At 42.5% G+C, this 23,686-nt stretch overlaps 1 protein-coding gene across 5 annotated transcripts in view; it reads right to left on the bottom strand.

Annotated features, from left to right (window-relative positions):
- Positions 1-23,686, bottom strand: part of LOC306828358 (uncharacterized protein) — a 43,541-nt gene that overhangs the window by 7,738 nt on the left and 12,117 nt on the right. For 3 of the 5 annotated variants that reach the window (XM_079350773.1, XM_079350776.1, XM_079350777.1), the window contains exons 5-12: positions 21,244-21,378; positions 20,397-20,485; positions 11,091-11,240; positions 9,831-10,162; positions 6,277-9,744; positions 3,770-4,315; positions 860-951; positions 55-270 (exon numbers count right to left, since the gene is read on the bottom strand). In XM_079350773.1, coding sequence (XP_079206899.1) covers positions 55-270; positions 860-951; positions 3,770-4,315; positions 6,277-9,744; positions 9,831-10,162; positions 11,091-11,240; positions 20,397-20,485; positions 21,244-21,378 — 5,028 coding nt within the window. The remainder of the gene's footprint in view (positions 1-54; positions 271-859; positions 952-3,769; positions 4,316-6,276; positions 9,745-9,830; positions 10,163-11,090; positions 11,241-20,396; positions 20,486-21,243; positions 21,379-23,686) is intronic. The other 2 variants (XM_079350774.1, XM_079350775.1) reach the window with 2 other exon arrangements.

Genomic DNA, 23,686 nt, shown 5'->3' with positions numbered 1-23,686 from the left:
TCTGAATACAAGGAGAACGCTTTCTTTCTCCGTCCACTCTGGTTTGTGTCCGACCTTGTTGGTTGAACTCCTCGGCCTCATCAGACGTGTCCAGCTCGTCGATGTTGACATCCAGGTCGTCTCCCGTTTCCAAAGCCTCGTCCTCTGTGTCCAGAGCGTCCTCTGAGAGGAGAGACCCCTCACTGCGGTCCAAGGACACGTCCATCGGCGGAGCGACCAGTTTTCTCCTCTGATTGGACCCAGCCGACAGATCTGCAGACGAGGATGGATCTGGCCCAAAGAGAGAGAGAGAGAGAGAGAGAGAGAGAGAGAGCTTTCATTTTATGTCTTTGATTGAAAGAAGGGTAAATGAAACCAGTTTGTGAATTTATGATTCTTAAATTTCTTCTATTTTAACGTTTCTTTTTGGTTGGATTTGAAGTCTTTAAACTTCCTTGTTGCTGAAATATGCTGCATAAATTAAACATTGCCTTAAACTTAAACTGCTCTAAACACTAAACTACTGCGATTCTCTCATTGTTGGCGTTAATCGGGCCTCCATACATGGCTTAAAACCTGATTAAAAGTCCTCAGCCAGGCTCCTTTGACAGATGTGAAAAAGGATCATATAACACCTGTACTAGTGTCCAGTTCAGTATAGAATAACAAACAAGCTTCTCCTGTTTGTGTTTGAAGCCCTTCCTGGCCTCGCTTAATGAAAAGACACATTTCTGCATTTTGTTTGCAAAAAAAAAAGAAAAAGCTTCTATGAAGTTTCCTAAAACTACAAATACATGAACTTTTAACATCACAGCTCATTATTAAAGTGTGAACCTGTTGGGTCATTCACCATCAAAGACTTTAAATCATTTACATGTACCTTCTCTGTTGTCCATCTCCTCAGCAGCTTCCTCACTGGACGCCGTTTTCATCATCTTTCCTTCTGCATCGTCTTCCTGCAGGGAGTGAGTGCTGAGAGGAACAGAGACACAATAATGAGCCACAACGTAAACTATCATCGCTACCGCTACTGCCAGCACAGGCACAACTACACACAGTACTGGTGCAAACAAGCCAAACACAATCATCTACGAAGAGGCAGAATCGGACTTTTCCCATGACACTGAACGAGTTTGGATCGTGTTCATGAGACTGGAGACGTAAAAGATTACAGAAGTGACAAAGCAGACGGAGAGAAAGCGACTCACTGCTTCATTCCCAGCCTGCACGTGTGGGCTGAGGAAACAATACAGAGCAGTGTTGCTACCTCCCCCCAACCAAAGCCCCTCTAACTGATTCTGATTAACACACGGCCTGCTAACAATAGAGAGAGAAGCAGCACATAAGCTTATAGTCACACACGTCTGTATCATGACACCAACCTTTTCCTCTGTCTTCTTGCAAGTACCAGTGACGGAAACACTCTTTCCACAATCAAGTCACGTGAACACTTGATTATGGAAAGGTCTGCTGTGAGTATGTGCAAACACACACACACGCACACACACACACACACACACACACACACACACACACACACACAAAGGGGAGGGGGCCGTGTGTCCCAAAGAAGGGGAATGGAGGGTCATCAGAATAACAAAGTGGGGCAGACAGGGAACAATTAAACTGTGCACAAACCCCCACACACACACATGCCTTGTGATCCTGCACACATTAAATACTAATACAAGAACATGATTCTCTTATTTGAGCTTTTTTCATTTGAACAAAATAATCCAGTTAAGACTCAAAGTGAAAAATGAAAGCATTAAGAGAAGCTGAATTATTCTGTTCTTAGAAGTGTCCTTCAATTCCCATAATGCAACTCAGTTACATCTTTTATAAAGCCTTCTCTGACAACTTCCAGGGTCTTTGAATTCTACTCCAGATGAACATACTGGTCTACATCAGGGCTGCAGATTTTGAGCCCATGTTCATATATATAGAAAGCGATTGTGAACTTGAGACCTGGGACCGACCGATGTGAGATTGTTGGGTGCGATACCGATATTAAGAAGAAAAAAAAAATCTGATTAAATATTGGCCGATATCTTTCTATCTTTGATCTTTAGAGAGAGATGGTTATAAATATACGCACAGGGGCCCCAGACAAGTAGGGGGCCCCAAAGCAAATTTTGAAATGACAGTAGGCTACCTCCCTTTGGGGGCCCCATCTGACAGCACTCATTCTCGTTGCCCTGCTGAACATATAGGTTGATTTTTCCGAGGGGCCCCGACAGGCTCTCGAATCACCCACTGAAGAGAGACTTCAAAAAGTTGCAAAGACACCACTCAAAGGTTTCTAAGCTTTCGTTGTATCGTGATATGACGACTATAAGGTTCATTATTATCTCTACTATAATCTGAAATATTTATTTAATACATTAATTAAATATGTCCTTAAAGAAAAGAACTATTTATTTTCCTACTTTCTTATCCTTACATACATATCATATCATATATCCCCTCCGCTGCAAGCCTTGTAGATTAAAGACCACAATCATAACCACTTACATGACGCAGACTCATCCATCCGGCTCCATCCTCCCTGAATGTTACATTAATGAAAGGGCTGAATACAATTTGATGCATTACATTAACGCACACTGGACTAAGGTTTCCCCTGAACACCGTGTGTCATTATGCACTCGCCACCATCTTTGAACATTCCTGCAAAACTGCTCCGCTCACACGTTGCACCTTTTACACATAGTTTGTGTTAGAAATATTAATTTGATTCTATTTTAAGTTTCTTCACAGTATAGGAGCATTTATTTAATCTACCTCTGTGGAAGCACAAAAACACCAAGGCAGCTTCCTGTTTGTGTAAAAATTGTAAAAATACAGATTCTGATTTAAACTTTAAATCTTATGATTTTCTTTAATGGCTCTGTGCTGCCCCTCTGTGGTAAAGACAGAAACTGCAATGCAGCATGAAGGGTCTGGAATTGCAATACAGCAACTGTTCACACAATTCGACTTTTTTTAAAATAATAATAATAATAACATACAAACTTCTACGATAGATGAAAGAAGGAAAAAATCATCATCTGTCCTGTACGGAAGCCCTATGGGGACATTAATCTACTCTTAACTATAGCATGAAATTAAAGTGTGTTTTTACCTACAGTGAGTAAGAAAATTAAATAAGCGTGAAATAAGTGGGAAGAGTAATAATGTCAAAAACAGACACAAAAAAAATAACAAGAGGGAAAAAAAATGGCTGCAGGAGCTCAGTCTGAATCACTGGCGAGGTGCCCTTGTGCAAGACACGGACCCCCAACCTTCGGGCGTTTGTGTATTTCAGCCTGTGTGTGTGTGTGTGTGTAGCATGTTTAACAACCATCATGGATTAATAAAGAAAATCTTCTTTTTCGTTTAACAATTAAAAATAAAATAAAAATGTGATGCGGTTATTCTCAAAACTGGAATCTCTGACGAGCAGTCTTTTATTTGAATCTTTATTGATCGTGAGGGAAATGCTAACTTTCCTGTGCAGCCCTGTAACTTTCAATTGTTTTCACCAAATATTGACATACTTATGTTCGTATGTCGATAAAACTGCTGTTTTTTTTTAGTTAATCTTGTGAAATCCACTTGTTGTTATCTCTTAAAAGAACAAATGACAGCTTCCAAATATCTTGTTTAGGCTCACCTGGAAAGTACAGAGCTGCGATGGGAGAGTTAATACTGATTTTATTTAGAGTTCACTTAAAATAAGGCTTTACAAAGTCTGAACCTGTAGAAGTTAATGAGAGGTAACAATGAGTCTGCGTGAGTGAAAGCTCACCTCGTGACCACAAAGTGAACGTATCCCTCCGGCACGTAGCGAGCATGATCCTCCCTCTTGGCTCGGACACCTGATTGGTCGAGTGACTGTCCGTCAAATTGGTAATTAGCATGATCTGACTCATACTGACCCTGGCTGTCAGCGTGATACTGGGCGCACTGGACTGCAGAGCTGAACATGGATCCAGAGCCATCTCCATACTGGCTTTCAGATGTGTATTTGAACTTGTTTCCTGGATCACCTGAGCTGTACTCCTCACTGACTCCATGTTCATAATAACCCTCAGCCTGCGCAGATCTGCAGCGTGCAGATGTCGCATCAGTTGTAAACTCAGCGTAGACATCGGTGGTGTTTTGTTGGATGCTGGATTTAGGCCCGACACAGGCTGAGAGGGCACCCTGGTGTTCAGTTCTTTGGTCGATGTGGTGGTAGTTGTAGCCATGTTGGGTTTGGCCCTGAGATACAGTCTGACCTCCGGTCCACTGGTATGCAGCATCCTGGTTGGTTGGCTCAGAGGTAGGTTGTGATGTCACCACTTGGTGTCTTCTTTTCGGAGAAATGGGGAGAAGTGATAAGTGCAGAGAAAAGGAGAAAGACTTGTAAATAACAGATAAATAAACTTTACCAGACTTATTTCTAAGGCCTCATGGACAAGATGCCACAAATGTCTACAACCTGTTTTTTTTTTCAACAAGAAGTAAGATCCTGCCTTACAAGACAACTTTAAAAAAAAAAAAAAAAATCCTTTTAATACTAGACTGTAACTATGAAGGGTCTAGACTCACACACAGGCCTGCATACACTCACACCTTGTAAGAGCACTAGGGGAGCTGTTCGCATTAGCTGTGGAGGGGCTCCAGCTGTAATGAGCCAGGTAATGCATATTTAATGAGGCGTAAACAGATTTATAAACACAAACACACACACACACACACACACACACAGAGCTGCAGATCAAAGCAGGCTGCCAACCACAGGAAATACACCCACGTCAGCATGCACATACCTTATACACACATACAAATATGGACACACATAATCTGTTTCTGTCGCACCAATAATATTCATTCTCAATCTCATGTCCTCTCAGTCCCAGTCTGTCAATCACTTAAACAGCAAAAACAAACACACACACACGCACACACACAAATCATCAGATTCCTCGAGAGAGCCTTTCTAGCTTTATTTTAACAGTCTGTTCGTCGATGCTAATTTCTCTCTGAGGTTCAGACTCCATTGAGAAAACAGCAGATTTTCAAAGCAAACCCAGCAGAGAACTAAGGGTTGAGGATCAGGAGTGGTTAGCTGCGTGTGTGTGTGTGTGTGTGTGTGTGTTGGACAGGTACGTGTGCACGAGCAGGTTTATTCATTGGCTTCTGGCAGCCTGAGAATAGTCTAAAGTCAAGAATACTAAAACAATTTTTCAGAACATCAACAGAAATGAACCATCGTGTTACCTCTGATAGCCTTCAGTATACGGTCTTATTACTTCCATATTGTCTTTCTGAAGACATCAGACACAAGTTGCATGTTCAAAGTTTTCACATTTCTTATGAATTCATAAGAAACCAGCATGTTTTGTTTTATTTCCACATTTGCTTTTTTTTTTTTTTTTTAATTTATTTTTTGGCTTTTTCATGCCTTTATTATAGATGGAGGAAAGTGGATAGAGTCGGAAAGGGGGAGAGAGTGGGGAGAGACATGCGGGAAATGGGCCACAGGCCGGACGCGAACCCGGGCCGCCCGCGCGCGAGGACTGAGCCTCAATACGTGGGGTCGCGCGCACTGCCGCTGCGCTACCGGCAACCCCATTTCCACATTTGCTTTATGTTGACAGTTAAAAGGATTCACATATCCAAATGGAAGATTTTGTGTTTTTTTTTTGACTCAAGGCAGCAGCCACGCGTACTAAACCCAACATCTCAAACATGCATAAACAATCATATTCATCACCCTGATACAATTATCATGATTTAGTCAATGGTTCCAAATACTGAAATTTAATAACCAAATAAAAAGACGGTGGCGCTTCACAAATTTCCCTGCCAATTCTACTACTTTATGACGCCTCACAGTGAAACAACCTAAAACGACCAAAGAAGAAATTGATGACAGGATAAAACAAGAAGAAGAAGAAGAAGAAGAAGAAGAAGAAAACAGTGGGATAATGTTGAACAGCAGCGAAAAGTTAAAGAACGAAGAATGATAAGAGATGAAATTCCAGTGAAGAAATACATGAATCCTGTTTTCCCTTGTTATGGTAATTTTATACATCATGACACAGCTGTATTGCCTCAATTACCGCAGAAACGCTCGATGATAATATTGTAATCGTTGGCCATGTAATGATTATTGTATTGCATATCACGTTATATCTCATCAAGAGTTACCCTGAGGTTCCCAACCTTGCAGGTGAATTGTTATTCCGACTATGTACGGTGGATTCTGCCTCCTTAGCCACTGCCTAATAAATGTGACAGAAAAAGGCAAAACGCTGGCTTGCTTACCTTAAGTCAGTAGAACAGCTGTCATGAGAAGCTTCAACGTCTCCAATTTGTCTTTCATCAACAGTTCTCTGTAGTTGTTTGTTGTGGTAATCCATCTTGCTCTTTGGTTCGTTTTTGTGACATGAAGACGCTTCAATCAGCTCCTCAGTGAAACTCAGAAGATCAGAGGGTCCTGGCTGCTGTCCTTGGGATTCCTCTTCCTGCTCTTCCTCATCATTCTCCTCCTCCATTAAATCTCCAGAAAATGGTAAACCAAGCCCTCTGTCATTTGAAAAACCTGATTCACTTAATGGGGTGCCAATAAAAGAGCTGGTGTGGGAGATTGAGCTGTTGGTCAACGCGGGGGATTGGGGTTCAGATGTGGTTTGACCCCTCCAGTCTTGAAAGTCGCCCAAAGAAGTTGGACATGTAGGCGCTGGGGGTGACTGCCCACCCTCGTCTGAATCTTCCATTGAGATCTGTGAATGGACATACACTTCCTCTCTGGTTTTCAGGAAGTGGTCTGATGGATATCTTAATGATGGGGACACACTTCTTGCCACAATGCCTGATTTGTCATCATAGCTTCCTTGTTCTGCTTGTGTTTGACTGCAACCCGTTGGTCTTGAATCCGATTGATGAACAGCTTCAGTGTTACTCTTTGAATGGCTTGGACTGACCATTTCTTGATGCTCAGTATTAGTTTTGCCCAGACTTTCTTGGTAATGAGAGGATAAGACAGACTGATTTCTTGCTGTATCCCGACTAAGTTCACATTCAATGCTTTGTTTTTGGTTACTGTATTCTGTGTTCTCCTGGTTCTCTCTCCGTGAAGCTTGGGCCTGGGTTTTCAGTACTGTGGCAGCATAGGAAAGCATGCTAAATGTTTCCATTGTCTTCTTTGGTCCTTTTGAATGCCTGTAAGCCTGCTTAGGCCTATCATCCCACTCTCTCTCGGCTTCTTTAACTGTGCCAGACACAATGATGTAGTCCATTTCGAGGCATGACGAGGAATCTCCATCAGAATTGGACCTGAGTTCGTCACTACTACCTGGGTGAAGGTTATCAGGGCTAAATTTCAGCGTGTCTTTTTCCCCTCCAGAGCTGGAGCTGAGGGACATGGATTCTGCTGTTTTATTCTCCCCCACACATGTGATGTCATCATTTGCACTGACGTGGCTTTCGGAGAAAGGCCCAATCAGCAGATCATACGGTGAGACTGATTCAGAGCCTTCATCTTTCTTGGAAACAAGATTGCCCCAATCAACAGATGAGGAAGATGATTTATCTGCCTGAATTTGAGACTCCTCAGCTTCCCCTCGACTTAAATCGGGATTGACTGAAGTAACAGTTGAGGGGCTCACAAAAATAAATGGGGAATGATCACACTCTTTCCAGGCAGCAATCCCGGATCCTTCCCCACTGTTGTTGTCGTACTGACTTGCACCACAACTTCCCCCATCCTTAATCAAGTGATCCAAGCCGCTAGTTCCCTCAAACAGAAACACCTGGCTGGGCGTCTCATCTTTTTCCGCTCCGGCTTCAGTCTTTCCAAGAAGATCGTTTTTTTGGTACCGCCTGTCATCACTCTGAATGGATTGAGTCACGGCCACAAAAGGACTAGACTGCCCCTCTAGCTGTATCATGTCTACATCGGGACTTGCGCAGGTCTCGGGGGAGGATGTAAGGCTCCAAGTGCAATCTCCGACATTGTCATATTCTGATGTGGAAGTGGGCATGTCAGGAACAGGTAAGTCCCAAATGTCAGCAGGGTGTGTGGACATACCATCTTCTGAATGTTCAGATGTCACGCTCTGCACAACCTGCTCTTGGACCTGAACACCCTCAAAGTCACTGTCACCAGTTTCTTCCTCTTCAGCCGCCTCTATGACAATTTTCACATTGTGTTTAATACCCATTTGGCAAACATCCTCGAGAGTCTTCACTACTTTATGGATACATCTCTTCTCCTCTTCCACTTTCTCTCCTCCCGCCTTCATGCTTAGATGTGTCTCAGGAGAGTCCAACGATCCTGTGTGACTGTGGTCCTTTTCATTTTCAGGTCCTTCAGGGCTGGTTATTGTGGAAGAGCTGTCTTCCAGTATGGTGGTGTTCCACATTGCCATTCCACCTTCAGAGAATCCACCTGGACTTTCCATGGACGTGCTAGCGCCAAGATTGGGGTTCATCCCACAGAAAGAACCAGAGTTTTCGGAGAAGTTGTCCGGGGTTGTGAGAGGCGAAAGACTGTCATCTCGGATTGTCATATTCCACATATCTAGAGATTCAGGGTAGGATGTGGTGGTTCCACTATCTGATTTGAGAAATCCCTGCTGGGCTGAGTACGTCCAAAAGTCTAGCAGTTCCATTTGTCGGTTTCCTTTTTTCCCTTGTGCCCCTTCATCCTCTTCTTTCGACGTGTCTGGTGTTAAAGTGTTTAAAATAGCTTTTTTCCTCGGCAACAAGGATGTTTGTTCCTTCTCAGCAATGGAACCAGTCCTGCATTTTTGAGTTACTTCCTCCTCTGGTGGAGTCAACTGCAGAGAAGACAAAGTGACAGGATTCCACTGATCCTCAAGTAGAGACTCTGGATTCCAGTTGTTGCACGATTCAGTCTGCTCAGTGATCAGACTCAACTGGGGTTCAAGGGTCTTTCCTCTTTGGTTGGCATTCTCTGAATGTAAGATCTCCTCTCTGTTTTCTAGTTCGGTCCTATCCTCCAGAATATTCTCAGGGCTCTCGCGCTCTTTGGTCCTGATCCAGGCACTACTATCACTCGATGACAATGCTCCATGTGAGTCAAAGCCGAGTTCATCCCAGGTCTCTGACAATGACGATGACACACTATCCTTCTGCTGCAGGCCATTTATCCTTTCAACGACATCTTCTGGGAAAAACCTTACCCCACAACTGCTAGGTGGACGGCTACCTACAACGCTGTTGACTGGAGTAGGAGGGACCACAGTGTCCATCATGTCATTCCCATATACCTGACCATGTTGGTCAATTGAGGAATTTCTACTTTCAAGACGGCCAAACGAATTAGGAGCAGAAAAATCCAGAAAGCTCAGCTCTTCAAGTTCTGACAAGCTGTCGCTCCCTGCTCTTCTTTCTTTTTCATCTCCTTTTGCATAATCATGCACCAGTTCTCCTCCTGTCGGCATCGGGTGGTTGCTGTTGTTCAGTGGATCGAAACTGAAAAGGTCAGAGTCGTTCTTGTTTCTGCTAGAGCGATGCTTCCTCCTCTCAGGTGGGACAGGAGGGGAGAGGGATGGCAAACCCAGAGAGGGGTTTCTCATGAAGAGTCCTGCCGCTGGCGCTCCAGCTGCTGTCACCTCACCAACTGGACTGTCATCACTAAGGAAAACTGAGCCCTCCTTGGAGGAACGACTGCTGCGGATGGTCGTCATACCGCTGTCAGGGCTCACAAGCTCCCCACCGGCACTAACTCCTACACCTCCTGTGTCCTCTTCACCCTCTGTGATCACCCTACATTTAGAGATAAAGCCAGAGGTTCATCAAATAGTTTCAAGGTGTGAAACTGAAGCAAAAATAAAACGTTTTCATGTACTTACCTTGCTATTGCTACTGCATCTCCACCGCCTTCCTCAGCTCTCTCAATGTCAGAACCATCCATGTCATTGATCCCAGAGGATCCCTGGGAGAACTCCACGCTGCCAGCGACTCCCTCCGTGGAAGAGGTCCTACTGCTGGGATGGCAGGCTAAAACCGAGCTCCGCCTGTCAACAAAGTCTTTGAGGAGGCCCTGTATTTCTTCCAGCAGCAGAGGAGGAGTACCAGAAGATACAGTGGTGTTTATAGGAATGTGGTATAATTGGAAACTTTCCTTGGCTTCCAGTTCACCAGAAAGAGACCAGCTGGAGCACTCTTCCAACTCACAGCAAATCTGCAAAGAAAATCACTGTTGTAAGTTTTTCTTATCATTTAAAAGTTTGTTAAAGAAACAAAATGACACTTTAGGAAACAAGCTTATTCTTTTTTTGGTGGGTGAATACAGTTATAACGTCTCTCCAGTATAAAAGGAGCCCTTGCAGAAGTGCAAAAATCGGCAGTTCCTCAAGTGTCCACATGAAGACGACATGAAATCCCCGTTAGGTCCCACATTAAAATGACCATTTTTACAGAAGAAGTAATCATGTTTACAACCTGGTACAAACAAGCTTATGGTCTCTATAGTTTCATGATTTGACTGACTGACAGGCAGGCACACTTGCTTTTTTGCAAGAGGTGTTGTCTTCACTTTAGCTTAATCCTGTTGCTGACCTGTCCACTTTATTTATTCATTTAAAATAGTGACCGTGCACATCAATGAACGTAAACATGTGAATCACAGACAGATTCTCTTGTTAGATGACGAGCTGGATGGGACGTGTTTCGGCTTAACTCCACCTCTACGCCTGCTTCTGAATTAGCCAGAAGTTTATTGGAGTAAGCATTGCCAATATGGCGACCACCATAGTTGGGCTTCTTAACTCCTCTTCAAAACTAATAGGTGACTTCACAGAGACAATGAGCACATTTTATTGTCTCTGTGAAGTCAGCTAGTCGGATAGCTGGTTGGCTTAGCTCAGTACAACTTGGGTAACAGCTAGCAGGACATCAAACAACTTAGAAGAATTTGACTTTGGGGTGAGGGAGTGTTCACCACTCTGCCTTTGCTGGGATGAGATACACGAGGTGTAGTGGTGGGCTGTTTCAGCATAGTAGCGGAACAGGTCTGAAAGTTTATCCTAGTTTCTCATCTTACTCTCCTTAAACAAGAAATGAGGCGTACTCTTTCAGTGGTCTTTTTTATAAATATTCTGGTAATTTACCTGGTTTAGGATATCTGTGTTGCTTGAGTAGACAGCCATCTGTTGGCGGGGATGATGAAGAGTGTCATCCACTGATAGGAGAACCACCAAGCCATCGTAGTCGTGACGATGACTGAAGGATTTCAGCACTTCTACATAGTCGTGCCAGTCCTGCAAATACGACAAAAAAAAAAAAAAAAAAGGTAGGACATGTGTAAGGCGAGCTGCTTGAAAGTTTCACCTCTTCGTTTTGAAGTATTAAATAACTTATAATGACAAACACAAGTACAGACGATAGTCTCAAAATGTTTACGAAACATTTATGCTACAGCTGTACGGAAAACTTTGTAAGACCCCTGCCTTTCATTGCGCATACGATTTAGTGCTTTTTTTCTAAAACTGAAGTGGTTTAAAGTAAGCCTTCATCTGCAGCGATGAGAGACGGAGCTGTCAAAGCGCACAGAGGGGTAGAGAGACATTTTGTGATTTATAGTTTGTAAATTAACTGTTTGCTCTTAAAACAGCCACCATGCACAGATTATGGTAATTCAGTGACACGCACAATGATTGATGGACGGAAAGTTGCATTAATTAATTGTTTTGTTTGTCAAGGGAACTTGCCTTTTCTATCTTTCTGAAATGATTAACAACAGTGTTATTGCAACTATAATTTGCAACGCAGGGTTAGACATAAAATGTGCAAAGTGACACTTTGTATATATTTGCTTGATTAATATCGACTTGTTGTGCAACTGTTTGTTTTATAAAGTTCTTAAAATTGTTGTTGTGCTTATTTAAGTTGAACTTTTAAACAACAGAGAGAGAAAATCAAACTTTGACATTCAGGTTCGTCTCTCCATTGAAACATATTCATGTTTACGTGCTCGTTGTCAAAATAGTCGTGTCCGCAGCTGGAGGTATGTTTGTATTTTTCCTGGGTGCCGTTTCTGAGAGTGTGTGTGGTCCTTCTGTTTGTGTGTGTGTGTGTGTGTGTGTGTGTGTGTGTGTGTGTGTGTGTGTGTGTGTGCATTTGTCTGGGTCCACTGAAAGTGACTGATGAGCGCTGCAGGCTCTGTGTCTGCCCAGGCTGTGTCAATATTAACCTGTGAGGATGAGGGGGCTACAAAACTTCCCCCCTGATCCCCGCTCCATCCCATCCTTCTCTCTCTCTCTCTCTCTCTGCAATATGGCTGCTGTCGGGCTCAGGCCCATCAATCCTCTCACACACACAGACACGCACAACTGTCATTTCACTGACACTGCCATTTCTCAACACTGATATCCTGATGAGTGCAATGAAGCCTCCTCAGATTCTTTAAAACACACATATTCACTCACAGAAGTGCAAACACACAAGTAAAAAGGCACATCAAACTCTAACACATGCAGACACGCACATAAATCTGCCTGCAGTCGTCTACTGTAATCCCAGTGAACAAACATGTACCAGTATGTACACATATGAGCTCTGGCAAAGCAATAAAGTCGTCATGATTTACAGTACAGTGTACAAAGAAATGCTCAAATGATGCTGCTGCTCTAATGCTACTTCCCAACTGCGTGCATGTGCACTCAAACGCACACACACACACACACATTCTCACACACACAAACACACAGCGCAGGAAAATGTAGTCAGAAAACGAGCAGAGTGCAAATCTGCGAGATGACACGCAGGGCGACAGTCTGTCTGCCATTTGGCTCTTAACTGAGTAAATTACTACTCATATTGCCTCCCCCTCCTCGTCCTCCCTCTTTCTGCCACCCCCAGATACACAGATTGCCTTTTCTTATAAATTACCAACATATTAGCCATAAAATCCACTCGCTAACTGTCTCCCAGAAACTCACGATCTGGACGCAAAAAAACCTGCCCCACATTTGTTGAGCTTTTGGAAGGAGGAGATTTCACAAACAAACTGAAGTATAATCATCATTTGTGATATTTTATGACATATTTAAAGATGACGAGTAAGCGAGATGCTTTAATAATGAAAAAGTTAATTATATCAGAAATTCATTTACTCTTTATTTATACTCAAGACGATAACGTTTAGTTGAATTTTTAACATTCATAATACAGATATTATATGGATAAATATAACAAATAAATACATAAATGTATAATTCATCTGTGGATGAAGCCACATTCATATATATATTTATATACTCACAACATTAAGTTTTATATCAAGGATTTAAAACAGCCTTTTAAACCCACAAATGGCTGAAATAACCTGATTGTGTTTCTTGTGATGGTGAAAAGAGAGAGCACGGGAAAAGTGGTGACTGAGACAGAGGCAGAAAAGAAGTGGAGCAGAAGGTTTTGTGTTCATAGTTAAAGTGATTAAAAACAATTTAAAGCAGATTAAAACAACACTTTTTGTTTGGCACCTTTCAGAAATAAAAACTCGTCCCTGATCACAACATTTTTAAACCAAATCTCAGCTGACTGTCTCGAGTCTTTTGGAGTTTATTTAGTTTAATTTTCTTCTTTAATCTAAGTTTCAATTTTACATCTCATATTCATTCTTGCTGCATTATGTCACTTAAGATGCCGTACACCAATTTAAATCAAGTCACCCGTGTGTCACCGTGTAACAATTAACCTCTTCCTCTCTGGAGTCACTTTTACTTCAGACTCCTGAGAACTTGCAGAAATGTCACTGAGTTGAATTATGTGAATGCAGACGTGCAGATTTTTCACTCTAACTTCACCTGGACTTTTATCTACCTGGTAAAATAAGACGAGCGAGCGAGTGGGGTTGATGACATTCATATACAGTAACATGCATCAGAACAAACTTGACACACATAATGAAACGTGTTATTTAATTCAGCTCTGTATTCATACTGTGAATATTTCCATTTAAATGCAGCGTTAATACGAAGGAGAAAAGTGTCATCATCGCGTCGAAACTGTTGATTCTGCTTCATCTTGGATATTTTGAAAGTATTATCCTGTGACTTCTGCAACATTCAGTTTAGTCTTAAGTCATGTCATCTCATGAGACCCCCCCGTCTTCCATCTGACGTTGAAAATCTCCAGCTGTGAGGGTCATGAATCATGAAAGAGCAACTCTGGGAGATGTCAGGGTGCAGCCTGTCCTCAAACTTTCAGGAGTGCATGTACAAAAACGATTCCATCTCGCACGTTGCAGCTTTATTTTTCCTTCCACACTCAGTCCCAATCCACACACACACACACACACACAAACACACACACTCATACGAACTGCCTCCCTCTTTGGTTGTCTTTGCTCCACAGGTAGCAAGTCTTTAGCGGCTGCTTGCAGTTCTCCCAACCTGCCATCATTATGCACAATAGCCTTAGGTACAAAACTCGGGCCTCATAACTCACGCCCCGCGTGCGTAAATTCCCGTGCAAACACAGTCAAAGCAAAAACACATTTCCTGCTGTCGCCAACATCTCCGGCAAAGAATTAATCAAGCGTTCATCCATTTAGGCTCTTTGCATACCCTTTCCGTCAGAACACAGAACGCTAAGAGAGTTGCAAGTTCTTCTCAGGCGATCGTTTCGCCACCCTGATGAATCCATCAAGCGAGGTTTGATTTATACATCTGTCTGTGATCACAGCGGTACAGCTACAGCAAATGGGGTGGCAAGGAGCGAGCTGACACCACTCTGCTCAAACACACGCATGCAAATGCACGCACACATGTGCCACATATACCGCACACACACTCACATGCACACGTGCACAGTCACAGACACAAGCCGACAAGTCATGCCAGTCTCTCACGCTCCTGCGCATGCACGCGTACACAAGAGTATTAGTGCTTATGAAGTTTTTGGAGAGACAGAGGGAAAAAGGGAGGGGGGTAAAAGTTTGCAAAGAAAAAAGCCCAAATGTCTTTCTGTCTGTTTCTCTCATATGGGCCCTCTCCGCATGCTTCATTCACTCAGCTCGTAGTGAAGGGATTTAGGGGCCCAGATACAAGAGCTGAGTCTATAAATGTTTTGTTTTGTGTGTTTGTTTGCCCTCAAAGCCCAAAGAAGCCACAGGGGGAGAATGAAAACGGGAGAAGAGTAAGAACGCGGAGGAGAAGATGATGAGAAAACAACATCAGTGCAAGTTATTTAAGATACAGTTTGATGACTTTCTTGTGGAGCGACTTTTCAATAAACAACATAAATAAACAACGTCGTAAATCGTAAAGAAAAAAAACTGATATAACGTCTGTTACACCCAGACAAACTAATGGAAAAAAAGAGCTCGCTGTGTAGATACATGTCATGGATCTTTGTTTCATCCTTATGGCTGCGTTTGAGTCTGAATGCGTACTAAAATAAAGAGCTGCTAAATATTACAGTCAGGAAATCCATCATCCATGAGAATGGTCCAGAGTTGATGATCCACTTTTTTCTACCATGAGTCACTGGACAGGATCAACCTGATCCAGATACAGGGTTCGATTGTTTAAAAAAAGACCCATCAAGATCAAAGCTATCGGTGAGAGTCAAATCTATAAATTGGGTTGTTTCAAAACAGAAAAGGATCATGTATCAGAAAGGATCAGATAATCCAATCCAGACAGATAATCTAAACCGGTGTGTGTTGTTTAAAACTGTCGAGGAGGATTAGGATTAGTTTAACCCAAAAAAATCAGGTTCACTGTGATCCCATCAGCTGGCTTCAGACTGGATCACAGATGTGTCAAACAAAACAGCTTTTTCACGAGGTGGTTGTAAATATTTTAAGAACTTTCTTTAAAATATATTTTGCATTAAAATGCTGTTTTTCTTAAGTGTCAAAATATTTCTCAAAATAGTATCAATATAAAACATAAACATAACATAAATCAACTGTGAGGATGTGTCAGTTTGGCGCCCCCTGTGGACAAAGTGTGTGTTGCGTTTATACACCACTAATAAGGATTTGGTAATCCATAAAAAGCTCTGTTTTGATCCAATCCAGTTGTTCTTCAAAAGACCAGGTTAAAACGAGCTAGATAACTTGGCTAGGGATAGATAAAAAGTGGATTTATCAAATCTGGATTATTTTTTAAAAACTTTCTGGGTAACTGAGTCTCGACTATTTATGACCCAAATGTTGATTTTATCTTCTTTGACACTGAGGCAAAAAATAATTTGAGTGCATGAAAACAAATATCTGCAATGATCAAATACCTTTAAACTAATATGTGTATCACATCCAGACACACACACAGAATAATCATTCTCTGAACAACACACACTGGAGGTTTATCTGGATAAATCAGGATTGGATTACCATATTTTATCAGATTACATGAACCGTTTTTTGTTTTTTTTTTACACTTGAACAACCCTGACTTCAAGTGTGAATCCTATCTGATATCTTACATCCAGTAGGATTACTTTTGAAGACCGGGTTCTGATGGCGAGTAGCTGCAGCAGAACGAGCTCTGTGGATCACCGAAAAAAGAAAAAAAACTGAGAGCAAAAAAAACAAAAAAACACCCCCCCCCCAAAAAAGTATAAGAGTACAGAGGGGCGTGGCACCCTGACTTTCTCGTCTTCAATCTCAGTCCCTGGGAGGCCCACCCTGCACCTGCTGTCTCCGACTGCCTCTCATCAGAAAGGCATTTACCGAGAGGCTGCGGGGCCCTTCATTAGGCAGCATAATTATTTGTGCAAGCGGCGTAGGGCAAAACTGGCCCCGCATAAACAAACAGAAGGGCCGCAGGACTGTGAACAAACAACACATTAGAGACAATCAACGTCGCCGAAACGAAACCTAAAGCGTACCTCAGATGGAGAGATGGACACACACACACACACACACACACACACACACACAGAAAAAAGCTTCAAAGACAAAAATCAACAACAGAAAAGGAGTAATCAAAATCCTCCAAAATATCAAATCTTATGAACGTGTAATCCTCTAAGCAGATATTTAGAAGTTAACAGTCACCATTACAAATTCTCACACACACACACACACACACACACGCACACACACAGTTACAGCAGCGGCAAACATGATTGATTTTGTTTACCACAAACAGAAAAACAAACAACTTTACAATAATCCAGCCTTCCTGAAGGAAAAATTAATGACCTTAAATTTAAAGAGTTTGATCACTTTCCCATTTTCAAACTCAATCACAGCGGAGAGAAAACTACGGAAGCCCTAAACAGACATACATCGTTATCCTGTGATAACCACTTATTTCATGTGGAAGTCAACTTATTTTTTTGGGGATTTTTTCAGGATAACAAAACAGCTAATTAACCGGTTTACCTGATTAACAAGTTTAGACGTAAAGGGACGAGCGGGAGAGAGAGCGGGAAGGAGGGAGGGACGCGGTTAATGGGGGGGGGGTATATTTAGTCACTGGATTATTAAATTGAAAATCAATAAAATCAATGTTAAAAAAAAAGAAAAGCTAAAGCTAAAAAAGCAGGACATCACTTTCATGAGAGCGCTGCGTTGGAGGTTTTCTTGCATCATGAATTGCAGGAAAACTTCTGCACTCTGTCTAATTTGTTCAGATTTAGAAAGTGTACAGGGAGCTGCATGTTAATGAGAAATGACCCAGTATTAGGTACTTATAGGACTGTTGCCATGGTATCGAAACATGTGTTTATTTTTACTGGTGCCGTATGAAAGTAAACTTTGTGTATGTACCTGATAGAAATACTTATTTGGACAGTTTTAAAGTTTGCACTACATTTGATCAGCAGATATAAATAATGAGAAACTGATTAAACTCCTTTCTAATCTTTTTTTCTGTTTCGTCCTTTTAGTATGCACCCACACACACACACACACCCACACACACACACACACACTGACTAATGTATGTTTGTACAGGAAACAGAAAAACATTAGTCAGTCTATACGATGTGTCCACATCGTTACAACAAACACACTGACGCTTTTTCTCTCCTGCTAACTAGGCAATCACAGCCAAACTCTAACTCTGTCTTCTTTAACTGCCATCAAACACACACGCCTAAAAAAAACACACTCTGACAAACACATAACACATAAACCATTAAATACTAATTGAATCTAATTTATTTAGTTTTCTGGAAAGAATCATTTAAGGCAGAACTTCCCGAAGCCCCCTCAATAAATGACAGTCATACCGTTTTAGTCTCTTTTCAAACACAATTAAAAAATAATATATAAATATATACACACTGCAAATGACATGAATACAAGGAGTTCATTTTGGAGCCCGATCTCAGGTCATTAGTAACCCACCATGACGCTGTGGAGTTGGAGGGTCCGCTGGCGACACAGAGGCCCCTGGCCATTTATTCTATATTAAGTCTCTAATGGGCCCTCTCTCTCTTCCTCTCGCTCTCTCCCTCTCTCTCCCTCGCTCCTGACACACAGCATGAAGGCACAGCGCTGGTAAAATATGCACAGAAAGTCCGGTGCGCACACGCAGACAAAGCCATTCAAATGAATGGTTATTTATTCGCTAAACGAGGATCTGGGTGTTTAATGTTCCTTGGACGTTAGGTAGTTTTCTGAGGGAGGCAGAGCCATACCCCTACGGCTACAGACATCATTTATTTTACACATAGCCTAATACCGCACGCTAGGCAGCCGCTGAGAAAAATGGGCTTTGGAAGTGAGAAGGAGATATAAAAGAAATAATGAATGATTTTTTTTAGGGGGGCTGTTGTGCTGGTGGAGGGAGGGGGGGGGGGGGGGGGGGTGAACACATTAGAAGTTGCAGCAGGGAGAAAAGCGAGGGGTAGGCTTAAAGGCTTAACGCACCCTGTGTGTGTGTGTGTGTGTGTGTGTGTGTGTGTGTGTGTGTGTGTGTGTGTGTGTGTGTGAGTGATTGCAAATGAAGAACAAGAGAAACAGAGATGGAAAGATGGAAAAAGTCAACACAAACGTATAACAAAGGTTGTGTATGTTTCGGTGTGTGTGGGCTGGGTTTTAGGATAGCAATGGGGAGGCAGGTGACACCTGAGTGTGTGTGTGTGTGTGTGTGTGTGTGTGTGTGTGAGGCGCTCCATCTGAATCTCATCTACATGTAGAACATCACAGCATCAGAGGGGCTCCTGTACTCACACACAGAACAGTGCAGGTGGGATGTTTCCGAGGCGTCAAAGCCATCGAAAGTAACTTTTTTTTTTTACTCACTTCAGGAGTTAAAAGTTTTTCTTCGTCTTTCTTCTGACATCCGACTAAAGTCAGGCAGCCACGTTACATCCCATCAGAAGCCCCATGATTGAACAGGAAGCAGGCCTTGTCCTGACAGCAGAAGTCAGGCTCTCTCGTAGATGGAGCTGCCCAAACCTTCAGCGAGGTGATCTCGCACTGTCACCACCCGACGTCTCTGACGTCTCGTCCCCACAACCACCGCCGTCCTCGTTCATGCACGGTCTGCCCCGACCTCCGCCTCAGCGGCGAGGAAGTGTGGACTCTTATGTAAAGCGTCTTGTCATGAATTGGCACTATGCTGTACTAATAATGGATGATTGCTATTAAGGTAATATACTGAAGTGATGTGGAACAAATGGTTTGAAACGTGTTTCAGAGTTTTCTTTTAGAGTTTTCAGAAGTTCTGCAACTCAAGTAATCCATCGATTAGTTACGTCATGAAGTGATTCCCTCACTGGAAAGAAAATGTGCCTGAAACGTTTTCTCAGCTCACAAGATTCATGACCGATAAAATGACTTCATCTTAATTTGGGTTTTCGGTTTTCAAATAGACCTGTAGAGGAAGAATGTGCGACATTTTACACGTAAATAAAGCACAAATCAAACTTGTCTCTGAGTCCTGACTGTTTACAAGGAGTGTGAAGCTCGAGTCCCTCCAGCTGTGTTGTTGTCAGCGCTGTGTTTACATGAACGGGACGGTCTTAAATATGAAGCTGTTTTAGTCAAGGACGAGAGAGAGAAAAAAAAAAGAACATAGTCACTGATTATTTGGATGTCATGTAAGTGTTTAGATCACGGTCAATTTATGTGCAATATGAAGCTAACCAAAGAGCGCTAACATTAGCATGCTAACACAATAAAGCAGGACACAGTCAACTGCAGCTCGATCAAGAAACATTTTGACCGCCGCTTGTGCTTAATGGTGCTTCATTATGCTGCGATCTAATTCATAACTCCTTCGTGTGAATGGGAGCGGAGAGGGGTTCGGAGGCGTGTCGTCGGAGCTGAGCGGAGGATTCAGACTAGCGGCGGCGTCGCCAAACAGCAGTTTGTTTCGGTTTGATGCTGTTGGATCAAAAAAGTCGCACATGCTTCTTTTAATCGCCATAAAAAATATCTTTTTTTTTTGTTCAATGCTGAATCTCTTTGTGTTTATTTTTAAATAGGCTGAAAATATTAAACTCACCTCCTTCTCTGTGGTGACTGAAGCCAGCGCTACGGTCATCTCTCCATCAGAAAACTCCTTCAACTCCACGGCCAGCTGCTGCTCCAAGTCTACATCCAGCCAGCACACACAAACAGACTGACAGTTATATAAAACACACACAAGAGTACAAAACGATGTCACAACAGACAGAGCAAAACACAGTTTAATGGGGGGGGGGGGGGTAACAGGTTTACTCTGTAAGTTTGAGTCAGCAGCATACTTGTCCAGGTCTCTGGAGGACATTTTGAAAAATCTCTCTGACCTGCACAGAAGTGGTGAATCAGTGTAGAGTGTGATAAGTTTGGAAGCAAATCTAGAAGCTGTTAACTTTTTTTTTTCTTGGTGGGGTGAAGGCTGTAAATGCAGAGGAGGGAACGGTGACGAGCTGCAGCAAAGCACCCGGGCTGGAGAGGGACCTGGTCCACTGTGATAAGGACTGAGCCCTGAATGGCCACCGAGCAGCACGGATTAGAAAAACGATTATTTCTCTACAAGAAGACATACTGCAGACATGTTTTGCACATCAGTTAACAGTCATGGCTCGAAAGTTGACTTCAAACTGTGACAGTGACGGGGACATTTTTAAAAAATTAGATATATTTAAAGAGTTTCTGAATTGAGGAAGTCTGAAGAAGTTGTAATGCTTTAAATAGTTGCTGATATTTTTGTACATATTTCCTCTATTTTGTTACTTATATGTGTATAGGGCCTATAATTAGTTTATGAATGTTCTTAGATCCTCCTCTGTTTGTCTGATTGTTTGTTCCCTCGTTAAGTCGAAAATCTGAACAAACACATTTGGTTTAAATTAAATTAAAAAAAACACCTTGTAGCGATGCCTCGGCATGCTGACCTGCAGTGACGTCACTCCGACCCTCCAAGCATCTCAGGAGCTCCTCCGTCTGTGAAGACCGTCGGCCATGTTTGATCCAAAGAGCTTCTCTCTGCAGCAGCAAGGCCTCTGTTGACAAACAAACAAACATGAAGAGCAGACTCAAGTTTTAACAAGACAAGACTTTATCGTCCCCCGGGGGAAATGTGTCCTCACGACCTTGCTCAGTTCATGCACATAGATAAACAGGCAACATATAGACAGGTACAAACAGTATAACAGAAACCAAAGCAGCAGAGCATCTCGACTCTTATTAAAAGCTTTTTGTTCAGAAGTAAATATTAGTTGAAGAAGAAAAAGAATTTCACTTTTAATTTGATGGCATCGTTGATGAACGTCGCCAGAGTCAAGTGGGCGAGCAAACTCAGAGGAGAGTCTCAATCCAACCGGTTGGACGTCTGATCTTTACCGCTGCAGCGTGCGGCGAGCACTACCCTTAACGACCGCTCTCATCCCTCGAACGGGGAGTTTCAGCCTCGCTCCGCTCTGGCATGTCGATTTGCTGCTTCTGAAGGAAGCGACGAAACGCTACAGGAAGTCTTTCACCCCTGCAGCTGCAGCACAAAGCCAGCGCAGGATGATGCACTTTGAGCACGTCGGGATATTTTTAGCTTCTTCACAGACGTCTGTGAGCACTTCGACATGACGCCATGATGTCATCAATGTCGTTTGTTTTAATGTATGTAGCGTCCTTTATTTCATGTTGTATCTGTATCTGTGGAAAGCTGAATTCCTGTGTGCACAACAAACTAATAAAGTACTAATAAAGAAACCTTGAATCTTGAGCTTTCGAGCACCACAGTGACATGTTAAGTACCAAGTAGCTGTGCCGTTGTGGGCGGCAGTAGCTCAGTCTGTAGGGACTTGGGTTGGGAACCGGAGGGTCGCCGGTTCAAGTCCCGGCACGGACCAAGTCCGGAAATTGGTCTGGTAGCTGGAGAGGTGCCAGTCCATTTTCCTGAGCACTGCTGAGGTGCCCCTGAGCAAGGCACCGAACCCCAAAAACTGCTCTGGAGCGCTCGCTGTGGGCAGCCCCCTCACTCTGAGACATCTCCATTAATGCATGTCACTAGAACCCTGTTTGTGCATGAGTGTGCATCTCGGCCTATGTGTGTGTTAGACAGAGTGTAAACCGAATTTCCCCTCGTGGGATTAATAAAGTATAAATTATTATTATTATTATTAAGTAGGTTACGAGAGCTGTTTTAAGAGACACTCGTCAATAAACGTCTTCGACAGAGCTGGACTCAAACAATATGATTTTTTTGCCCCGATGTAAGCAAGATATTGAAATAACTTTAAAGCAGGAAGGAAACAGTCAACAACAGATGAAAAGTGTTGTCCTTGAATATTTTTTTGCCAAACAGACTCTGACTTTTTTCTATCAAGTTAAAACATTTACATTTATTTATTTATTTTACATAATCATGCAAAGCTACATGGGGTTTGTTTGACTTTCCAGGAAAGCATGAGATAATTATCTGCTCCCTCTGGCAGCAGGTTGTCCTGCAAGGACAGAGAAGTTGAGTTTCTGGTCTCTCTTCAGGAATCAATGAACTCGAAAAAAACTCCGTCTAAAAAACTCTCACAGAGAAATATGAGAACAGGCCCGAAAACACGGTTCATCGATCTCTTGCCTCAAAGTGTCTCTCCTTATTCTCTCGGCGTCTCTGAGCTTAACTTCCCTCTTTCTGTAATTCACTCTTCACGCACGACACGCTCTGTTTGTCTGACTTTCACTGAATCTCATTCGAGAGACGGTAAAAGATGAAAGAAGAGCCGAGCACCACTAAACAGAGAGTGAAGTATCGTCTCCTGTCAGGACTGACAGCCTGACACGGGTGAGCGAAGGCGTTCACGGGCGTCGATCACGACTAAGGGTTAAGCTTGACGAGCGGATTGGCTCAGCATTGGCAGATTTGAAGGGGTCGTATCGAACCGTTGATAAAAAACACAAACATTATTATCTGCTGTTCACGAGCAAATTGTAGTTTTTAACATTACTGGAAAAACGGCGCTGACACTGAATCTTTGAGTCTGAGGCTCCTCTGAGGACACTTTTCTGTTCAGTCATCATTACGACGCTTTGGGCACTTTGTGACGTCCGTTTTTGAAAGAACTGTAAATTTCTCCGCTTGCGAGATGATTGGAGGATTATTTTATCTTAAAAAAAAGAAAGCTGCTCTATAAATAAACTTTTCTTTTCTTACTTTAGAGTTTGTGAGAGTTGTGTCGTCTCTGTATTTTCTAACTTTAAGGCGTTTTAAGGTGTTTTACTGGCTTTACTGGTGTTTAATAGATATTTAAATGTGACAGTCAATGTTTTTTGTAAACACTTTATGAACTATATTCTGTCAGGTTGGATTTATCTTTTTTT

This window comes from Symphodus melops (genome assembly GCF_947650265.1).
Source record: "Symphodus melops genome assembly, chromosome: 1".
Lineage (NCBI taxonomy): Eukaryota > Metazoa > Chordata > Actinopteri > Labriformes > Labridae > Symphodus > Symphodus melops.
The sequence above is the reverse complement of the archived record's forward strand: the minus strand, read 5'-3'. Positions and strand labels throughout refer to the sequence as shown.